The 17,615-nt window shown below is 41.6% G+C and overlaps 2 protein-coding genes across 2 annotated transcripts; both read left to right on the plus strand.

Moving 5' to 3' along the window:
- The first annotated feature begins 12 nt into the window (after positions 1-12).
- txndc15 (thioredoxin domain containing 15) lies at positions 13-3,723 on the plus strand. The gene is made up of 6 exons (XM_046411613.1): positions 13-211; positions 1,097-1,413; positions 2,144-2,290; positions 2,398-2,561; positions 2,866-2,996; positions 3,384-3,723. The coding sequence occupies exons 1-6, from the start codon at positions 124-126 to the stop codon at positions 3,578-3,580; spliced, it is 1,044 nt and encodes a 347-aa protein (XP_046267569.1). The 5' UTR covers positions 13-123; the 3' UTR covers positions 3,581-3,723.
- Positions 3,724-4,046: 323 nt separating this feature from the next.
- LOC124071148 (pterin-4-alpha-carbinolamine dehydratase 2-like) lies at positions 4,047-17,353 on the plus strand. Its single transcript, XM_046411616.1, has 4 exons — positions 4,047-4,344; positions 5,375-5,506; positions 15,299-15,379; positions 17,106-17,353. The coding sequence occupies exons 1-4, from the start codon at positions 4,231-4,233 to the stop codon at positions 17,199-17,201; spliced, it is 423 nt and encodes a 140-aa protein (XP_046267572.1). The 5' UTR covers positions 4,047-4,230; the 3' UTR covers positions 17,202-17,353.
- Positions 17,354-17,615: the final 262 nt, after the last annotated feature.

A 17,615-nucleotide genomic window follows, 5' to 3' on the forward strand; every position in this document is an offset into this window, starting at 1 on the left:
GTGTAACATTTATTTTCTTCCGCCATAGCTCGAAACAGTCTTTCCTGTGAGAGAGAACATCACCTCACGTCGCAACATGCCGTGATAACCTGTCAGATTTGTATCAAGCTAATTTGGAAAAATATGATGGGGATTCAGAAAATAATATATGTTTCAATATTTATTTTGTGTCATTATCATGTTTTGAGGTTGTCGTCTGTGACGGCGCAAGGTAAGAGATTCCTGTCGTTAGCTAACCCAAACTGTTAGCAAAGCTGGGAATTTACAGTTAACGTTAATGTTCATTGTCAGCTATCTTGATCATTCATTATCATTACCAGCTAGATGAAGTGGTTATAGTAACGCTGTTAGGGTAAAGTGCATTTAATATCAGAAACCGTGCTAATTGTCAAGTGTTGTATTTACGTTTTAGCAGGATGTCACACGGACCCTGTTCGTTGGTCCAAGATTATTACGATTACTGTCGGTAATTTAATAGAAATAATGTAACATCACGGCCATACTTTTAGAAACACATAGTAGTGATGCTAGCTAGCGGTGCACTTAGGGTACATAACATAAAAAATGTGTTTTGAAAGAATGGTAAGGGAGAGCAGTGAGTAAGTTTAGGATATTTTAAGACTTTGACTGCCAGTGCTAAAAGACTGCAACACTTTTATGGCTGCCAATACTTTCATCGGGCAGGATCGTGCTAGTTAGCTAGAGCTTTTAAACTTTTTCAAATAGGTTTGAACAAAACTGAGCATAATAATTTACTCGAAGGCAGAATTTATTGCAGGGCTTTTTTCATTATTATTAGACCTTGTTCATTTTAGTAACTGATCTCTGAAAATACATTTTCGCATTTCATTTCTCTGCATTCAATTATTCTAATTGAATCTCTGAACAAAATGGAGATAAACGAGCTGGTCTGGAAGCAGACTACATGCCTTGCCTTAAGAACAAAGACTCACTCTCCTGGAGAAATGCTTAAGCTTAGCAATGTGGCTTACACTGTCAAAAGGAAGGAGGAGGACAGCCATGTGAGAAATGTCAAATGTGCTGAGCTAGATTCAAATTGTTTTTTGTTTTGTTTTTGTTTTTTTTGTTTTTTTAGAGAATGATGAATCACTAGACCACATGCTAGAGGATGCAGTGCCCGACTTGGAGAACAGCCCCAAGTTTGTGGAGTCAGAGGACCTGGACTCTCTGCCAAAGAGACAATTCAAGACAGCTGAGATCGCAGATGCTGTGATGGGGACCGAAGCTCCCATCAGTCCATCTGACATCGAGTCCCTCTTCCCTAAAAATGTGAAAGACTTCCAGTCAGGCTTCTCCCCACCTTGTGATGAGAATAGTGCCCAGTGTGGCTCTCCTGCTCAGGCTGCTAAAGGAGCATCACCGGAGGAGGGGAGCTTTGAATCATCGCAGCAGGTCGCTAACTGTTAGCGCTATCACTTGGGAGTTGTTGTAAATATAAGCTTAACAGTGGGGTGAGGTCTGAAAACTTGCCTCAAGGTGTGGCTGTTAACTTGATATTCTTTACCACTTCTTCTGGTGATGAACAACCACTGTGTGAGGTTTCGTGTCTTCCTAAGATCAGGGTGGTTAAAGAATTATTGATAACATTAGTGAGCACTGAAAAACAAATGCAAGAAATCGATTAATCCTGATTTTAAAAAAGTTAACAGTAGCGATAGATTGTATTGAATTACCACACAGAAGGTAGATGCATAGTTTTCCATGTGATACAATATTAATTTAACAAATTTAATATTATGTTCCAGATGTAGTTTCAGTTTTCAGCAGAAAACTAAACATAAAACTGTATTGATAATTAATAATTTCAGTAACATTTGAGGCCACAAAATTCATTCTCTGGTACAGCTTCCCTAATGTGAGGATTTGCTACTTTCCTTTCTCATGTGTGATAGTAAAGTGAATATCTTTTAATTTTTTATTTCCAGTTGGGAAAACAAATCACTTTATGATGAAACTATGGGAATTGAGAAATGTCCTTGGCATGACATCTGATACCTGAGTTTATAGAACCATGCCTCAGCTAAGTTCATTTAAACTAAACACACGAATGAGTGCCGCAGTGGTATTGGTAGCACAGTAGTTGACATCTCCTGTTGACTTCTGCTTGGATGTTTACCTCCAGATCACTCTTGACATAGTCCATGCAGACATCACGCCAGCTGAGGAGCAAAATGTTACAGAGACCGCCAAGACATACAAGGTGACCTGTGATAAGAGGAACATCACAGGGATGGCCAATTTCACTGTGCAGGTCCTTAACGCTTCACAGGTATTCATGCTGCTCTCACACACTTTGTCTGTTTTTATTCCTCAAATAAAATGCCAGAGCAGAGGATTCCAGCTCTCAGTCCGTGTCCTTGTTCCTCATTTTTTCAGGACCTGATGGAGTTCCTGAACGCTAACAGCACAGAGTGCTCAGTGGTGCTGTTCTTCACCGCCTGGTGCCAGTTCTCTGCCAGCCTGGCACCTCACTTCAACGCCCTGCCCAGAGTTTTTCCCAGCATGCACTTCCTGGCACTGGATGCGTCGCAGCACAGCAGGTGAATGGTCTGTGTATGCTGGAAACCGCTGCCTTGTGCTTACATTTGTGTTTTACCCAACACAAATATCCGAACAAACAAAAGCATGATTCCAGGCAAATACAAACTTTGTAAAACCTTTAAGTTTTTGCTGAGCCTCTGATAGATGTTTTTCCACTATATGATGAGATTTATTTATTTTAATATATTGAATATTGTATGAAAAATTCTAAATGTAAATATAATGCAGATCACTGCCAACTACAGCCTCAAAAACTAAAACGGCATCATCATTTGCATATCTTGTGTCTCCATCTTCCACCAGCCTTTCCACGAGGTTTGGGACTGTGGCAGTGCCCAACATCCTGCTTTTCCAAGGGGCCAAACCGATGGCTCGCTTCAACCACACTGACAGAACACTGGAGACGCTCACATCCTTCATCATTAACCAGACAGGTACAAGTGGAGTAGAAATAATTCTGTTTTTATGTTGTACGAGAGTACAACGTAAACATTTGTCAAAGCAGTCCTACGTGACTTCATTTGTCCATTTATGGTAAGTTCAGTAGCTTTCTTTGGATAAAGGCTTTGCTCTACTGTTTAGTTTTATTAGTTTAATGCTGATCCTGCTGCCCAGCATGGCGGAGCGCTCTCATTATCTTTTCTCTCTCTCTTTTTCCCTTTCCCACAGTTGTGGCAGAAGCTCACGCTCTGCTAAGGGTCATTAGTTAGCACCAAGTAGTTTTAAGACCATAGCGCTAAACCACATTTTGATCTAGTAAAACTGTATGTGTTCCAACATTGCTCATCATGCCTGCTGTATTTTCTGGTTAACTGTTTAAGGGTTTGATGCTGCACCCGACGGAAGAGTGATGGATGCAGACCGTCTTGGCCCCCTCCCCAGTGTGCCAGTGAAGAGCATCGACTGGCTGCTGGTCTTCTCAGTGCTCTTCATCACAGGCTTCACTCTGTACGCCATCCTGCGGACAGACAGCATCCGCTGGCTCATCCCGGGACAGGAGCACGAGCATCAGGACTGAAAACACAAACACACACACACATTCGGTGCACATGATTGTTTGATAAACAACCCAGTTTGTTATTAAAATTAACAGTTGCTAAATTGAGTAAAACTAATTTATGTGAGCCATTGTGATTTATAATAAAGAATATTTATAATAAAGACGACTTGTAGCTGTTAACATTTCAGGGCTTTTGGTTATGTCAGAGAAGTCAGCTACAGGCTTGTGTTTCTGTTTTCTGTTTAGTTTCTCTTCTATTCTTTTATTAGATATCCCCTTTCTGCCATTATACTGAAGTACAAAGTACAGATGTTGGGACTTTATGAAGATGAGGTAGGAGGAGGATCACATAAAGCAAACGGGATTGAAGTCCACTAAAGGAATTAAGTTTGTTTTAACACAAGAGCTAATCCACCTCTTTAAGCTGACATAAATGCATAATAATTTTTTAAATGTGCATTAATATGCCGCTGGAAATAGGATTTATTTGTATTAATTTTGACATGATGACTGATTGGAGCATCACTTAACCAGATTCCCATGGAAAATATTGAGATTTTAATCAGGCAGGAAACTGAACAGCTATTGAAAAGTGTGAGAGGACATGAGAGGGCAGACTGTAGAAGAGGTGGCAGTGGAGTAAGAGGACAGCCTGTGAAACGCTGGTTATGTCTGGGTTAATGTTTAGCCTCAGGACGGGCAGCTCACGGCCCGGCAACCGTCTGTTCAGACTGAGCAGTCTGTGGCTGCCTCCGCTCTCCAAGAACAACTCGTCGAAAATGGTGAGTGTTCCAGTGACGGTCTTTTAGCATTAGCATTTATAAGCATGTTATCTGCGTGTAGCATACGAGGCTGGCGTCCTGTGTGCGTGGAAACCAAAGAGACAAGCAACAACAGCACGAACTTGTAAGCTCCGAATCAGCAAGCGGCGACAGCCCCGTAGAAGATGTCTTTCGTCCGGTAAAAACGTACGCAGAACTCCATTATAAACTCTCTGAATTGCAGGTTCACATGCGTACCTGTAGCCTGACGTTTTTATGAAGCTGGAAATGTGGCAGTTTTGAATTGCTTAGTAACTTAAATTCAATTCGGGATAATTGTTTTGATGGATAGGCTACAACTCGTCAGACAATATTAACTGAATAATTCGTGGGTTGGCTAAAGTTACTGTATGTCGTCAATGGGAATTCATTTTTGTGAATATATGGGATGTCATAAAGTTGAATATTCCAGCATTAAGTTCTGATGTGTGCATTATTAAAGGTCCGATTTGAAGAGTGGGTTTGAAACAAGTCATGCAAGTGTTACATATGTTATCGTGAGTGTGAGTTTGCAATACTTAAGCCAACATTGTAGGGATTCAGAATTTGTAATGGAGTTTGGTGTGATTTTCAAAATGTAAATATGAAGAGTTCAGACGCATACCTTTAAATATCACTGCAACATGAGTAAAAATGCAATTTCTGTGTGGCCATTGCTTGTTTGCTTCCTAAATAATCCAGCGTTGCTACGCATTGGTGGCGCTAGGTTGCCATCTTGCGGACGCAGCGCTCATAGCACTCAAGTATCCTCCACAAAGAATGTGACTTGTGAGCCTTAGCGCACCTCAAACTTTATTTAAAAACCGTGCTTCGACAGTGACAGAAAAGGCTGAATCCGCACGTTTGCATTAAAGTGATCTCGGGTTAGAATAAACATAAACACAGAGAGACACTGATAATAATGTGATTTTTAAGTTATTGAAATGCAATAATAAGAACAACAAAATGATGTACACATTGTGAGTGTGTGTGTGTGTGTGTCTGTCTGCAGTCGTCAGATTCCCACTGGCTCTCCCCTGCAGACCGGGAACAACTAGTGACGGAGCTCAGGGCCACAGGCTGGGTGGAGGTGGAAAACCGCAATGCCATCTTCAAAGAGCTTCACTTTAAAACCTTCAACCAGGTGTGTGTGTCCGTGTGTGTGTATATGTTTATGTTGTGTGCTTCTGACATGTTAGAGCCAAAGTATTTTATTTCGCTATTCTTTATTATATACAGTAATTAAGAATAATCAGAATCAGAAAGCACACACACACAGAAACAACTGATGCTTTCCTCAGTTCCTGCAGTTTTTTTGTTGCTCCACACAGCTGGTAGATTTGTAGTTTTGTAGAAATCTGCTGTGGTCTTCAGGAGGCTGTGATAAGCAGGCAGGAGGTTTGTTTGATGGGGATCAGGACTCAGATCACCAGACACGCAGCCGTCTTGCTAACCATCGGAAACTCACAATTCATCTGTGTTTGTAGGCTGATTGTTTGCAGGTGCAGCAGCAGGCAGGTTCCGCTTTGCGTTGGCCAAATAATCTGAAGGTGCCAAAGTTTTTTCATTACCACAAGTATTCCCCGTCTTTTTTAATTCAGCCGAATTCCTTATTTCTCAGACCACAACATAAAAATTTTTCCTTTTTTTCCCCATTTCATTAAATATTTCAGCGTCACTCCTCTTGAAGTTCTGATTATAATAATTCGATTTCAGAATACCTTCCCCAGATTATAATCTAGTCAAGCATTCAATGCCAAATTTGGAAACTTGATAGCTTTTGTTATTTCATTTTACAGACACGCTTTGGTCAGTCTTCCACAAGTTGTGGGCTCGATCAGACACTTTGGCATATCATGCTGAGGTTGGTGCTCCGTGTAATTTGTGCCATTTGACAGAAGTTCTGTGAGCATCCTTTATATATTATTAATAACAAAATATTTTATCTTGAACTTCTTTTCAAGCTAACCCATGGACACTGTACATCAATTATTATACCAGAAACAAAAGCTAAAATAAAACGAACAGTTATGTGGGTGTCACACTTGGTTTTATATTTCTTGTTGTATCGATGAGTTGTGAAAAAAAGTGTGTTAATCAACATTCAGTAGATGCATAGAAATCACATAAGCTTGTGAAGCAAGCAAAGTGCAAGATGTATAAGATAAGATAAGATAATCCTTTATTAGTCCCATAACTGGGAAATTACAGAAAAAAAAAAATATATATATAAATAGTATTTCTGTAAACTCAAGGTTAATATACTAGATTTTTCTGGAGCTTTCGAGTGTATCCAGCAGGTCTTGTTGCTGTAACTCACATGTTAACATGTCCTCGAGCAGAAAGCGATGCTGTGTGGCAGCTTGTTAAAGCTGTGCAGTGTGATCGAAATCTCCACAAAAATGTCAGTTAGTGAACCTTGAGATTTGTGTGTGTATTTGTTGTGATGTTTTCTACAAAGTACCAGCCCTAAGATGTACCGCAAACAGCTTCTAGGGGTTTAATTCAGTGTGGTTGTTTACGCAAACAGGTGCAATTTATCTCATTACCATTGGTCAGATAATATTCAGATGAACTGTCGACGCTATCACACTTATTTGATCTGCGTTGCAGTTCATATTGTATTTCTGGAGGTAAAAGAAACATATTTAGTAAATGTATTTTGGTACAGTATCGGTGGGCAGCTCGCTGCTTTGCCTCAGCCGTGCCATTGAGCGAAAAGAACTGCAACATCTCAAGGCCACTTAGCGGACTTCCTCTAATCCCGTCGTTAGTTGTTTTAGCCCCCAGAATAGTCTGTTTTTACACTTCCTCGTGTTTGAAGTCGAGGGGCGAGGGCTGACCTCCCCCATCTGCTCCTCCTGGCTCTAAAGTCTCTCCTCTTACCCCGACACGTCAGGCCGCATTACCCTGAGACACGCCAGGCAGCCAGTTGGCAGCAATTGGGGTTTCGATCAGAATGATTTCTTTCACAAACAATCAAATTGGTTAAAATGTTTCATCTGGTTCGCAAACCACTAACAACCCCATCATTCCTTCTGGTAGACGTGCATTGCTTTCTGTTTCTTTCTTGCCCGTTGCCACCCTCCTTTCTCCATCTCTGTCTCTCCGTCTTTGTCTGTCTCTCGTTCCCATTCTGTGCCCCATGTTATTGGGGAATGAGCTCATGTTGTTCCAATTTTACATGTTGGCAGCCCACTCCGTCTGTCTTTCTGTCCTTCTTTTTCACCCTCTTTTATTCTCTCTTTCTCCAGCCACCCACCCCCAATTCTCTGATGCATTTTCACAAACTCTCGAGCTCAATTTTCATGGCTGTTCTTAAAGGGCTTTTACCAGAGGGGAATGGAGATGAGGAGCGACATGCTGGCTGATTTCCATTCGCCACTTATCTGCGAGTGATGGGCTTCAGGAAATCAGATCCCCGAGAGTTTATAATGAGAATAACAAATCCCCTCTCTGTGAGTGGAAACACTTCCTGTTGTGGTCTGTAGGGGGCGGTAGAGGTGTGTGCATGACTGTGTAAATCTGCTGGAAGTGGAGCTGAATGATGGCCGCTCATAGCTGCAAATGAACTAAAAAAGAAGATGACAGCTGGATTTGCTTTTTTGACTTTTTTTTTATTTGATTACAGGAAATGAAAAGCGCTATGATCTGTAATTTATCTGCAACGTGTGGGTAAATTGTGCATTATTAGCGTCAGTAGTCTGAGAAGTAATTGTGAGTTATTTTCCTCATCAAGTCTGGTGATATTTCATCGGGTTTGAGAGATGAAATCCTCTCTGCAGTCGCTTTGGTCAGTGAGAATTCCATGTGGAAAAATCCGTGTGTGTGTCTTCAATATTGTAAGTCTTGGTTGTAATTGTGCTTGTTTTTAAGTTGCAGTCACTGATATTGTTTATGCACCAAGCCTTATGTTCTGTATGTTTACAGATGACCATCTGCTTTACATTTCAGTGGATGAAGTGGAAACATTCATGTGACACAAGTGAAACGGGTAGCCTTAAGAGGCAGTTTGTATAGTAGAGGTGAACTGTGCATGCTCAACTGTTGTGTTATGCTGTGCTGAAGTTGACAATGATGACATTCCATCTTTCCCCACAAATATTCACTCATGCAGTGACGCAGAAAAAAAAAATCACTCAAAAGCTGCGTTTGGGATGGAAAAATGGCTATTATGGTTATTACCTCGAGTCTGTTCGGTACAGTGAACAAGCCCCTCCCTAACTCTAGGAGAGACCAGAGTGGACTAAACTGGTTTTAAATTTGGGATAGCTGAGCAAATGAGGGTGTCAACTGGCGAAGAGTTCGTTAAGTTTTCCAAACATTCAAATTATTAACATGTTAAATGGTCAGTAGATAAACAGTTTTGTTGTCATTCCATTCCACTCTATTATATTATTGGGTATTTGGGTTTAAACAACACATAATTCAAGGTGACCTTGGATTATGGAATGATTTTATTTTTTATTAAAAAGTTGATTGATTGATGAATTAATGAAAGATATTGAAATGGCTTTGGGATACTTTTTCAGTTAACGAGATTAATTGGTTAAAGGGAACCTCGTCAAATTAGCATTCATGAAAGGTTAGTTGAGTGGGGGTGGGTTGAAAGGATTAATAAATGTCCTGGTTTGATGGGAAACACTGCTGTATTGAACAACAGGCCCTGATGTATCGTTACATTTTGCTGTATTCACTCAGTGGTCTTTTCTTAGTAGCGGCTCTACTGCTGCATTCACGTCTTTTTTTAACCTTTCAGTGATGTGCTGTACATGTCCATGTATAAGGTGAGAAGATATATGTTGAAAGTTGAGTTTTGAACAGTCAGCGCCTCCAGACATGTAAATGGCAGGAAGGTGAGTTAGTTGGCCACATTCAAGCTCAAAATGAGCACATAAATGTCAGAGATTTATGCCTTGACGCAGTAAAACTCCACAAAGCAGCTTTGGAAACTGTTTAGAGGTCACATTAGAAAGCTGTTCTTTGTCAAAATCTTTGTTGAGATTAAAAAAAAAAAGAAGAAAATACAATGTATATTTATACCTACAGCATTTACAGTGCAAAAAAAGAAACAGAAACAAAAAACAGCACGGCACAAACTTGACACAACATGACGCCAAAGTTGCGGATCACCGCAGACAATAACTGCATTACAAGCAGCGGAAAAAGCTGAAGCGTCCACACAGCTTCTGGACTTAAGTTCCAGTTTTGTGACTCAGGAGAGGGGCTGCTGTGCGCTGACGGCTCCCTCCGCTCTCTCAGACTGATCCCCCTTTTTATATTCAGTCAGGGGCTCCCTCTCCACCAAATCTCCTCCAAGCCCCTGCCTCTCGTTACGGGCCTTGTTCTGCTTGTGTTGAATAAGTTGTCCTACAGCTAAAACTGAGCCCCTGGGTAAACCGAACTCTCAGAGCCACCCTCCTCCTGCTTTACACTCGCACACACACGCACACGCATACAATATGCGCACACAAGGGTTAGAGTAATGAGCTATTGGCCATTTGTCCTTGATATCGCTTGTTGTCCTCCCTGCCTGTGAATTCAGTTATCCTCTGCCATGCAAGTTGACAAAGTTAACAGCTCAGTTGTGTTTTTTTTTGCACATTTAATGTACCACTTTTGTTGGTGATTGGGCCATTGTCATCTGAGAAATGCTCGGATTATTGGACTTATACAGTTTGACATTTACTTATTTATTTACTTATTCGTAAAAATGATAAAGCTCTAATATGATTAGCGTGGTTTCTTTGTGTCATGTTATTATAAATTGAAGACCTTTGAATACGAATGAAATTATTAATTGAAAAAGTGATGGCTGGATTTGTTATTATTGGAAATAATTAGCCCTTTCAGAGTGGAATGGCTGTTGTTGGTGAACGTGTTTTTAAAGAGCTGCTAACCCCCCAAAGAATTTAGTCAGTGTACAGTTTTGCTGTTTGAGAGGCTTTCCCACCCTGATGAAAATAAAATTCTGGCAGAAACACAGAAAACATTTTTTTCTTTTTTTTGGCACAAATATTATTTAAGATTAAAACTCCATGTCTAAACCCTATTGAAACATATGTATACATAATCACCCTACATAAGCGCTCACTACGTATCCCTTACTCCGAGTGAGAGGCCGGTTAATCGGCTCAGCGGTGTTCATTTCCCACCTCCAGCTCCAAAATGGAACTTTCCCTGGGAACTGGAGGCGTCCTGCATTCATCTCGCCTTGTGAAAATGGCTGGAGGGAATTGGCGAGGTGTGGCGCCCAGGCAGAGGTGGTTAGATAATCAGGCTATCACTCCTTGGGTAAGCTAAGATGGCCCTTACGTCTGCTGTCTTTTGACGAGCCCAATGCCTGTTTAAGCCCTTGCTGGTAAGCCTGCAGTTAATGAGGGGGTTTGCATAAGTTGGCCTTAACGCCATGCTTTAGCATTACATGACACTCCTTACCGAAATAGGGGCTGACTTGCGTGAACATTCGTTGCGCAGGATATTAGTCACTTAATGAGTGTTCGCAGCGTGCATCACCTTTGTCAGATTGTCAAACTGAAGCTCCTGTAAGCGTTTCTCAACTCTGAGAGAGCATTAACTGGAGATGGTTGTGATGTTGCACACACCCAGCAGAGCGCTCTCTTCCACATGAAAGAGCTTCGGCGCTTGGCAGCTTCGCTTCGTAATTATTCAATATTTTGCTTTAAGTTACACGTCAACTTAGCGGGGCAGCTTTTGTCTGGCCAGCTGGAAGCTTGTGAAGAGCTGTTTGAGGAAAGAAGAGAAATGAGACATAAGAGGTGTGGTCGTCATCATCATCATCATCATCATCGCCACCACCATGCAATTCACAGCGTTCTTGCCTTTCACTGTGGAGGATAGAAGGTTTTCCAGGGGGCTGATGCTCAAGCGGGTGATGATGGGGCTCACGGGGTAATCATCGGGTAGTCGTGGCGGTGGGTAATGGAGGAGAGCAGCTTGCCTTCACGTGTGTGCGTCGGCGCGTGCTTGTGTGTATGCTGAGGAGGTTGGCCTGTGTGCATTTGTACATGCATCGGCGTACGTGCTCGTGTCTGTCAGAGGCCAGTGAAGAGAAGGCGCAATCTGCATGCACTTAGTCCTGGCAAGACAGAGCAGGCGTTTCTAAGCCTCTGGACCGCGCGGCGGTGGAAAACCGATCTGTAAATAACAGACACATGTGTTTGAAACTGAGTCCTGTATTCCAGCCCACGGCCGCAATGAGAGAGAGAACACCACTCTGCGCCGACGTCAAATTGTCTCATCCAGTGTTGTGTGACAATCACGCAGTAATAGCACCCAATCGGCTCCTCAAAAGCAGGAACGCGGGGAAAGGGGCATAGCAGGGGTCTGCCGTCGGGTGTTTCTGATTATTTGAGATGGAGGCCTGCATAATGTCATGTCGAATTATCTGACTCTGACAGCTACAGCTTGTTGGGCCAGTTGGAGAGAACGGCTTTCTGGCTGAATGGATGGATAGTCGACTGGCTGGCTGACCTGTTGGCTTGAGAAGTGTGGCCCTGTACAATACAAATGGGGTAAACAAAGCACTTTGAGAGGGAGAGTCCTTGACCTCTGTTGACATAAGACCTCAGCTGGGAGTTGAGGGTTGGTTTTATTTTCTTGTTTGGCGTTGAGTTGACCCACGGGTGATAGACAGGCGTAGCACCGCCACTTCGCCAGTATTGTGTCCCACTACTCTCCTTACTGCCCCCAAGGGACCACCACCTGTGAGAGAAGGCCGATGTAGGGCACGATTTTTCAGGCCTTTTCAGGATTTCAGGGTTTTTTGGACATTCAACTCCAATTCATTTGTAGTGAGGAGATTACTGCTCTCTTCGCTTTTTCTCTCCTCATTTTTCCTGGGACACGAGGAGTCTTTTCTGAGGGTTCATGTTGCAAACAGGCTGAACCTTCTCCATCTTCAGTTTCACATTCCACTTTCCTCCAAGTGACATTTTGCACCGCGATTCGTTTGCACATCTATGATGTCTAAATGGTGGCTTGTAACTTTTCAGGAAGTGTGACACTTCTCTTGATAAAAGCAGTGTGGCCTGCGCGTTGTGCTTTGAAGTTTGGATAATGAGTATAAGCTCCGTTTGGGGTTGTTTTACTGTCAACTTAACTGATTCAAAATGCAAATGGAAAACACACTTATTTGGAAATGAATACAGCTGTTGTGTTTAATCATCAGCAACAACCACGAGCTGGCTTTGGAGGAAGAATATCCTTCTTGAATTACAAGTAAAGTTAGATTTACTGGTCCGGGCCAGAAGTTCCTTCTTCTACCAACTTTAGAAATCGATGGAAATGTATCATACAGATACATTATAATGTCTGTGAATCTACAATTCTGTTCTTTATATTATTGCTTCAAAATGGTATGACCCATTTGGCAGACACGTAGTGTTAAAAGGGATCCTCCCTGCAGTAAAGTGGGAAGTACATGCATTATTAACACATGCTGATCAAGGCCAGGAACCTGAAAACAGTTTGTCTCCGGCAGGAATAAATATGAAACTGTTCCAGTAAAATGCAACCTTGTTTTCTTACAGTCGTGTAGCGCCGGCCGTAATCAGCAGTAGAGCTCGACTGATCCTGGATCTGTAACTGTGTCATTCGATATAAATACATTTTTTAACATGAACACCTAACATGAACACTTTTGATGGATCTCCCAGATTTGTTAAATTGCAACCAAGTTACGTTCTGAACTGGAAATTTTACAGTTGGAAAATAAACAAGTGAGTCAGCTATCAGAAATCCGAGCTAAGATTTTGAGAGGAGGATAATGTAGTTATTAATACTGTACTTTTTTCTTTTCTTTTTTTTAACAAGCATCATTAGCCTTTGCAGCTGAAAGGTCCAAAGAGTGCAGATCCACCATGGCAACAAGCATCTGGTACCATTGATGGTTTCAAACACAAAAAGAAAATGATTGATTAAAATGTTAGTGTAAAAGCTGTCTTCACACATATTCTGAGCCCGAGTTTGGCTAATCGGGAGCGCCTCGAAATGCCAAGGGATGAATTTTTGTTCCATAACAGAGTCCAGGCTGGAAAGTGAGTTTTTGAAAGAACATGGTGTTTCGAAACGGGACGATGTGCAGGAACCCTTAAGTGTTCACAGAGTCCTTTTACCTGTCACTCAATGTTCCTCGGCTGCACATTAGCCGGAGCTCGGCTCTGAAAGAGAGAGGACATGTTTGGACAACACCTGACATGACAGGCTGCTTAACCATCTCCATTAGAGCCAATGAGAACTGAGAAAAAGCAGACCGCTTCGGCCTCCAAATTGGTGCCAGTGGGGTCAAGTTGCAGGAATATGCCAATTACTTAAATTGATCAGGAGACGGTTTCCTTGATAACCAATTTGATCAAGCTGCTGATCGTGTTACATGTGTCGCGTTGCACAGGCACCCAACAGGACGTCTCAGAAATTGGTTACAACTCACTAGAAAGGCTAAATGCAATTTCTTCCGCGAGAGTAATTCTGTTTCGTCATGTCAGGTGGTGGACGGGGCCGCAGCCAGGGCCTGTAAACAATGGTGTTTCAGTTGATTTAATTTGGCAGGGAGGAAGTATTTAGGGGCTTAATTGAGATTGCAGTGGGAAATTGCTCTGAAATAGGCCTGCTTGATTTCTCTCTCTCTCTCTCTCTCTCTCTCTCTCTCTCTCTCTCTCTCTCTCTCTCTCTCTCTCTCTCTCTCTCTCTTCACAGTGGGCATGACGAGGGATTTCACTCTCCTCTTTGTAGATAATTAGAATAACCATAATAACTCCCTGGATGACCTGTGATTGGAGAGAGCCTCATGCTGGACTCAAAATATGAAGAGTGTATATGTTTCAGAGTGCGTGCCTGCATGCTGTCTGCTGCCCTCGTGGGTGTGGAAGTTTGAACATACGTGCCTTTCAACATGCACTGAGAGGCTGTCTTGTGCTCCTCTGGGCCTCTGATGGCGGCGTTGCACCTTTTGCTTTGTTTGTTTGCTATACATGTTTTACTTTTAGATTAGATACATAATTGTTAGCTAATCGGTTATTTTGATCGTTCTTGCTTGGTTCCAGCTGCACAAATAATAATCCTTTCTGGTTTCCTCTGCGTTCTGTGATTGTAAATTTAATATCTTTGGATTTGTTGCACAAAACAAGACGTTTGAAATTTGCTGATATCTTCAGATTTGGCACAAAAAATGTTTGTGGTCATAATTCAAGTATTCATATGTTAATTATGACAAAGTTTCATGCAAATGTCTCATTGGATTACATTTTATTTCCAAAAGGTCAAAGGTCAACATCACTTCAACATCATAAAGCTCTGCATAAAGACTGGAATTTGAATTTGGTCAGATACTGAATTTGTGTGTGAAGCATCTGCCTTTTCGGTTTTGTAGCTTCTTTGTTCTAGCAGAATGAGCTTTACTGGCTAAGCCTGTGAACACATGCAACAAATTGGACTCATTGGCTTTGCTGATATTGAGCTTAAGGTGACTGTTGTTGCACCATGTGACAAGTCCTCTGTAAGTTTGTCACAGGAAATTATTCACTGGAATCACATGTCAGTATGTAGTGATAACTTTCATTTTGCCACAAACTGCACTTAATACCTTATATTAAATCCCTTCAAAGCGTATTTTATGAGTCTGGACAGACGTGGATGTAAACTGCAGCCTGATGTGGTAATGCTGGTTCACCATTTTCTGCCATTTTATAGTGCAAATGACTGCTGGATTTATGGCTTATTGATCCTGAACTTATTAGCCAGAGTTGACATTTGTCAGTACTGTGATATTTGTAGTGGTGGGGTGTTATATTTTTGTAAAATCTCTTTCAGGAGGACATTTTCGTGTGTTTCAGTAGTTACACTAAATGATCATGTGTATTTTTATATATACACTTATACTTACATGTATATATACTTCTTGTTTCTTCCCAACCAGGCATTTGGCTTCATGTCACGGGTGGCTCTGCAGGCAGAGAAGATGAACCATCACCCAGAATGGTTCAATGTTTATAATAAGGTAATAACTGTATCTACATTATGTCCCCAATCACAGTTTATAAAAGTGAGTGAGGAGTCACTCAAAGTGCTGCTTTTGTTTAGTATCCATTACAGAAATGACGGCTTGTCGAATCGAATAATGTTATCACAGCTACGCTGCCATATTTACGACGCTATGGTTGGTTTACAACAAATTACAGACGCATCGGGATCAGTCAACCCTGGATAAAGTCAGATTTTTTCCATGTCAAACAATCCTCGCCTGTTCTGGAGAGCTTTCCGCTCAAAGCCTGAAACACACTCCGTTAGTCAGAATGGCAGAAAAACGCAGTAGCTTCACCCTGTAATCCCATCGTTTTTCTTGTGAAAAGCTCTGCAAATATCTCCACCCCGCTGCACCCCCCTCCCCGAAGCCCCCGCAATGCCGACACTCGCGCACACGCTTGCCACTTTCTGTGCCCCAGAAATAAAGTAGAGGTTGATAGGACAAAGGCAGTCCCTGAAAATCTCTCAGCATTAGGCTGTAGCCACTGAGTTACAGTGTGGTGGACCGGGCCGCTCTGACAGGAATGCTGCTCCTAATCCACTCTTTATTAAAGTGGCTGTAGAATGGTACTGCAGGTCTCTGGGCCCCCACAGCACTTTCCACCAGACACTTACACACAAATCCCACTCTGTCTGAGGTTCAGCCTCGACAAAGTAGATGATGTATACCGAGCTACTGCTAATATTCTGTTAATATTCCTTCCTGCTCTGTACTGTTTTCCTGGATCCCAATATTAAGATCCGAGTTTACAAACCCTATTGCTCTGGGTCGGAGCTGCTCTCCAGGGGGTAACCTCGTTGGATGAGTCAAACCTGAAAGGGTGGAACTGCAAATATCCCCTTAAAATTTAAAATACTCCTAAATCGCAGTTCCTGCCAAATAACAGGACATTATCTGCCACTCTATGGGGGAAATAGTTTAATATTTGGTATTTGTTTGCAGTCTTTTCTGGAGTCAGGATGTGGCTAACCTATCTTAGTGTAAAGACAGGAAACCTGGGAACAGCTAGATTGGTTGTGCCCAAAAAAAAATAATTCTAACCAACACCTCTTAAGCTCACTAAACAGAAATGTGAAAACAACAATTTGTGGTTTTAGGGGGAGTTGTGTGCTCGAGCTGCTTTTTGGCAACACAGCGCCTGACTGCAGCTTCGTGAAGTCTTGTCATTACATTAACGTCACACGGAGACCAAACCAGAACCTGCTCTCGTCGGCTTAATCTCGGCAACCAACAGTAACCCGAGAAGCTGCACAGAGAAGTACTCGGTTGATTGATAAACTGTTGTTAGTCAAGAAAAAAAAAACCTCCCAAAACCAACTCCCCATGAGAGTTAGCTTTTAATCCAACAGGAAAAATATGAGGCACAGTGCAGTAATGTCAGTTCTGCCTCTGTAGACATGCATGAAAAGCTGCTTATTATTTCAGCTTTGCAAAATGACAATTAAACAAATAATTAAAAAAAAAAAACAATATTAAAACACACATACATTGAATCCACTGCTTCAACTCCTTGTCTCCTATTTATATTTATATAAATGCTGTTCACCTTCTGAGACAAATTAAGATTAAGACAATTAAAGAGACTGTTGACTATTTTGACCAGATATCCTTTTTTTCTGCAGTGTTAATGTGTAAGATTTTCTTTTGGTTGACCTGTTATTGCTTTGTGCGTTGTGCAAACTAATATGTGTCCTCACAGGTCCAGATTACATTGACCACACACGACTGTGGAGGACTGTCAAAACGGGACATCAAAATGGCCAAGTTTATCGACAAAATTGCTCTATCGATGTAAAGTTTCAGTTGTTTTTTTCCTGCTTTCAGTCACAAAAAAATACAATCAAATTACAAATCTGTGAAAGATATTTTATTTTGATGCTTGTATTTTGTTTGCAGCATATTTTGTACAAACTTTCTCTAGCAATAAAGCTTTCATTTTATAAATCAGCCTTGTCTCTGTAATTTATTTATGACAGCGTAGCCCTGCAGTACCTCTGGAATAAGATAAAATTTGTAAAGGCTTTGGAGAAAACTTTGCACTGTGCTTTACATTCAGGATTCCATCTCTACAATCAACAGATTCAGGCAGATTTGATTTCATTGTGTGTGTCACTGTGTGGTTTTCTATTTTTCTCCAGTGTTTATTTTCACACATGGGTTTAGAATGGAGTGTAACTGCTCTGCAGCACTCTGTCCAGAAGATACTTTT

This window comes from Scatophagus argus, chromosome 14 (genome assembly GCF_020382885.2).
Source record: "Scatophagus argus isolate fScaArg1 chromosome 14, fScaArg1.pri, whole genome shotgun sequence".
Classification (NCBI taxonomy): Eukaryota; Metazoa; Chordata; class Actinopteri; family Scatophagidae; genus Scatophagus; species Scatophagus argus.

What these genes read in the sequence shown, in the direction of transcription:
- txndc15 (XM_046411613.1), top strand. Translation starts at nt 124, where the DNA reads ATGATGGGGATTCAGAAAATAATATATGTTTCAATATTTATTTTGTGT. An exon ending in GTCGTCTGTGACGGCGCAAG is followed by an intron (nt 212 to 1,096) that starts GTAAGAGATTCC and finishes TTGTTTTTTTAG; the next exon opens with AGAATGATGAATCACTAGAC. An exon ending in AGGTCCTTAACGCTTCACAG is followed by an intron (nt 2,291 to 2,397) that starts GTATTCATGCTG and finishes TCATTTTTTCAG; the next exon opens with GACCTGATGGAGTTCCTGAA.
- LOC124071148 (XM_046411616.1), top strand. Translation starts at nt 4,231, where the DNA reads ATGTCTGGGTTAATGTTTAGCCTCAGGACGGGCAGCTCACGGCCCGGC. An exon ending in AGAACAACTCGTCGAAAATG is followed by an intron (nt 4,345 to 5,374) that starts GTGAGTGTTCCA and finishes GTCTGTCTGCAG; the next exon opens with TCGTCAGATTCCCACTGGCT. An exon ending in GGTTCAATGTTTATAATAAG is followed by an intron (nt 15,380 to 17,105) that starts GTAATAACTGTA and finishes GTGTCCTCACAG; the next exon opens with GTCCAGATTACATTGACCAC.